This window comes from Nicotiana attenuata, unplaced genomic scaffold (assembly GCF_001879085.1).
Source record: "Nicotiana attenuata strain UT unplaced genomic scaffold, NIATTr2, whole genome shotgun sequence".
NCBI classification, from domain to species: Eukaryota; Viridiplantae; Streptophyta; class Magnoliopsida; order Solanales; family Solanaceae; genus Nicotiana; species Nicotiana attenuata.
The window spans coordinates 348,532-353,055 of NW_017671106.1; the positions used below are offsets into that span (position 1 = coordinate 348,532).

The following is a 4,524-nucleotide window of genomic DNA, read 5'->3' on the forward strand; positions in this document are numbered from 1 at the left end:
ATATATATATATATATATATATATATATATAAGGTATGTGCAAAAGCTATTGTATTCACGAGAACCCACACCTTAGATCCACCCCTGTATGATACACTAAGGCAACCAATGGGGTTTTTGCGCCTTACGTGGTCTAGAGGCAATTCATAATAAGATAGGTTTGTGGACTCTCTCTTTCTCTCTCTCAATCAATGGATCAACTAGATTCCAAGTGCTATTATGTTGCAGGGTCGTAAAATTGTATGAAGCATAAAATGTGGTGGGCTTTGTTTGAGGTCCCTCATTTATCCTTGGTAGATTAGATTCTTCTGGGAGTACTCATAGTAATTAAATTGGGCGCACAAGAGAAAGCAACCATTCTTTGGAGGACCAAGTACAGTAGAGCAGTGTAAATGAATGTCCACGTGGCAATTAATGATTAGATGAATTCTAACAAATGAAAAAGATGGAACAAGGCATCAACATTTTGCTATTTGGAGATTCCTTAGTTGTGGATAAGTTGGGAGGTCCCTACTTCCTTCTACCCTTAGTTTCTCAAATTTAAAGGATAAGAATCTTTTTATAGAGCCTTGGAGCAGTGGTGAAGTTGTCTCTGCGGCCTATAGGTCATGGGTTTGAGCCATGGAATCAGCCACTGATGCAAGCATCAGGGTAGAGTGCCTACATCACACCCCCTGGGGTGCTGCCCATCCCTGGACCCTGCGTGAATGTGGAATGCTTCGTGCACCGGGCTGCACTTTTACTACCAAATAAAACGTTAAAGATTTTCAATAAAAACTATAAACGCTTACCTGAATGCTGGAGTGTGATGGACTTGGCGTTTTCCAGTACTGAAATAATACTGCATATCAAATTCATGAAGCTCAGACGGGTCATTAGGGAGATCAATTTTCCTGTTGGCAAATGCAACAATAGGAACACGAAACAGGTCCCGAGCAGGATACTGAGACTTTCTAACTTTGTGCCTGTAATTTGGGGTTCCAATGTAAAAAATGACTAGAGAAAATATCAGACCAACAGTTGGAATGCCATATCCTAATCCCCAGCTCAAATTTTCTTGGATGTAAACAAGGCCTAGTGTAGCAAGTAAAGCACCAGCAAAGGTACTGAACATCCACCAATTGAAAAAGGAAACTTTTAGCTTTTTTTCTTGTGGATTAAAGTCGTCGAATTGGTCAGCACCAAATGTGGATATATTAGGCTTTGTTCCACCTGCTCCAATAGCTATTATGTAAAGAGATGCGTAGAAGAAGGCGATTTGAGATGTAGTGGCCTTGTTGCATACTCCATTTTCACAACTCGGCTTCATGAATTTAATTGACACGGCCATTGTCAAAAGCACCATTCCCTAATGGAAAATAGTTTGGTCAGTAAATTATTTAATGATAGCAGAAATAAGCTATGTTGCTCTGGCTCTTCAAAAATACCAACTGTGTGTGTGTCGGATCTTCCAAAAGTTATGCACTTTTAGGGTATTCGACACAGTTGCGACAGCATTTTTGGAGGGCAAGCAACATATGAAATAAGTAGAATAAGAAATTGGATCATAGTAGCTAGTATGAACAAATTGACAAAATTTTCGAAAATGATTTTCGGTCGCTATCCCACTAATAAAGGACAAAGCTTGACTATGAAATGCAGAAAGTACAAAGTTCAATGAAATTATTTGATGTAGCCATGAGTTGCATAAGCACAAACTTATCTCGTTTTCACTCCAGCAGAGCTCTCTCCTCTAACCCAAAATGTCAGTTTAATTATTAGCTAGTCATGTATCAGGCACGAAAATAATACTTAGGTGGTAAGTTTAATCCAAACCAGTTCTTGCGCTTACTTGCAATTGCTGCTAGCTAGTCTAGTGAAATCTTCTAAATAAACATTTATGTAGTGAACAGTAATGTTAAAATTTGGTATATAATAGATAATAATGTAAAATTGTTATATATGCATGTAGAGATTCCCTACTTTGAAAGCTGATACAATCTTTGGATAACTAGTCGGTAGTAGCACAACATTTGTCTCCAGTACAAACGTTTCATAACTAATGCGATATTTCATATCTGTTAGTATATTAAACTTAATACTAATACCAAAATAACTTAAGCAGAAATTTATATATACTAGGGCAAAGCTCCAAGTTATGTGGTGACTTTAATTACAAGTCATTCTCTAGCAAGGACAATGGAATTGTTTATAGGTCCCACTGGAAAAAAAAATCCTCCAAAATTATTGGCCATAGCTGGTATACTCAATTGTAGGCCAATCAAGATAGTAAGTGGTTCAGACATAATTACATATATTGCACCTGGACTGAATCATGTGAAAGGTTCCTTTTGGAGCATCCTAGCTAAAGCATGACAAATAATAACTTCTAGATGTGGACTTGTGTCTACCACACAATATAGCATATACCCCCTCCGTTTCAATATTTCCTTTTTAGTCATTATCCAAAAGAAACGACACATTTCCTTATTTGGAAATAATTTACCTTGATGCAATGATTTATAGCCACCAAAATATGTGTCTCATTTTACACCATAAATTCAAAATCTTTTCTCTTTTCTTAAATTCCGTCCCAGTCAAATGGGTTACATAAATTAAAACGGAGGGAGTACATATTATTTGTGGAGGAAATAAAGGAATATGTTTGGTGCTTACCATGACGTAAATAAGGGAAGAGATAGTGAAAGTCCAAAAGCGACCCAAGCAAGTGTCAGCAACGCAGGCTCCAAGAAGAGGTGTAATCCAAACTGAACCAGACCAGTTATTCACATTCCTAACTGATGACACTGTGTCTTCATGTAGTTGTGTTGTTAAGTACACCACTAAATTTGAAGCTATCCCATAGAAAGCCATCCTCTCAAATGCTTCATACCCTGTTTCATCGATCCATCCGTAATTATATTAATCACTTGAAAAAACTAGCAAGAATTTTTAAGGTCATTCTCTTTCTAAGAATCTTAATTCAAGAATAAAGATAAATTGGATTCCCCATTCTTAAATAGTAGAGTCAATATCATCGGGGGTGGATGTACAATATAAGTTAACCGAATTCATTAGCTTTGCCCGTTCCCCATAAAGTTCAAATCTTAAATCTTCCTTTTAACGTGAGCATATATGAAGAAAGAGAAGGGTAGAAATGGAGCTTACCAACAAGGAAAGAACAAGCTTTCCATTTGCCAGTTTTCTCAGCAAGAACAGGTTGACCTCGAAGATCAACCGTGCCATCTTGTGTGTAATCATTATTAGTTTCCATTAGATCAATGAAGCCGAAATTTAGAGCGATGGTAGGAAGTTAAGAAAGTTGAGGACTGATCGAAGAATTGGAGGAAGATTAGGTAGGCTATATGTAGTATTGGTGCTACAACTACTCCTACTGCTTGCCAGTACAGCTGGGTGTGATGGACCATTTATATTTGTCCTCTCATTAATTCATGGGTCTAATGATGCAATTATGCAAAATTCTTTGGTCCCATTTATTTAACGTTGGTACTAATTCTTTTAAAGGTTTAAGGCGATATGTAATACCTTCATATTAAAGTTAGGGTATATTGGTCTTTTAACCCTAACTTAAACCTTTTTTAAAAAAATAAGAATAAGAAAAGAAAGAAAAAAGAAAAGGGAAAACCTAATTGATTAAAAACAATGGGCAAAAGCCTGAAGAGGTGAACGACAAGAAAAAAGGGGTTTAGGGGAACGGGAAAGAGGCGAAAAGCTTTTGGTAGAATAGAAGCAATTACCATAGGGGTGTTCATTCGAATTGGTTTATCGATAAATCGAATCGATTATTTGTTATCAAAATCGAAATCGAAAAAATTGAAACCTTATTGAAAGATAACGATAAGCATATGTACAAATCGATAATCGATAAGTAATTATCGATAAGGGTCAAATCGAATCGATAAATCGAATGCACACCCCTAATTAACAAGTCATACATTAAGGGTGTGTTTGGTTAGGAAGGAAAATATTTTTCAATTTTTCCATGTTTGGTTGGCTTAAATATTTTGAAAACATTTTCCTTATGAACTCATTTTACTCCAAATGGAGGAAAATATTTTCCTTATCAAGAGAAGGGAAAACATTTTCCAAAACTTCTTCTCAACTTTCCCCACCCTCACCAACCCACTCCACCCCTCTCCAAAAAGGCTTTTTTTTTTCAATTTTAGTTTTTCCGTCACCACCCACCCTACTACCCACACTCCACCGCACCCCCACCCCCACCCCCCCCCCCCCCCGCCCACACTGCAAAAAATTTATTATTATTTTTTTTTTGCAATTTCAAATTTCTGTATTTTCGTTTTTCTGCACCACCCACCTCACCCCCTCACCTTGCCCCCCTCCCCCCCCCCCACCCCGCACAATAAAAAAAAATTTACTTTTCTTTTTTTGTAATTTAAATTATTTTTTTTTTTTCGTTTTACTGACACCCCCCTACCCCCTCCTCCCCCTCCCGAAAAAAAATATTTTTTAATTATATTTTTTAGTTTTAATTTTTTTTATTTATCGGTTTAAAGGTTCAAAATT

General features: G+C 36.8%; 1 protein-coding gene across 1 annotated transcript in view; it reads right to left on the minus strand.

The window, feature by feature from the left end:
• Positions 1-3,395, minus strand: part of LOC109205964 (protein NRT1/ PTR FAMILY 5.1) — a 5,042-nt gene extending 1,647 nt beyond the window's left edge. Inside the window, exons 1-3 of the mRNA XM_019368731.1 lie at positions 3,148-3,395; positions 2,656-2,873; positions 792-1,348 (exon numbers count right to left, since the gene is read on the minus strand). Coding sequence (XP_019224276.1) covers positions 792-1,348; positions 2,656-2,873; positions 3,148-3,253 — 881 coding nt within the window. The 5' untranslated portion in view covers positions 3,254-3,395. The remainder of the gene's footprint in view (positions 1-791; positions 1,349-2,655; positions 2,874-3,147) is intronic.
• Positions 3,396-4,524: the final 1,129 nt, after the last annotated feature.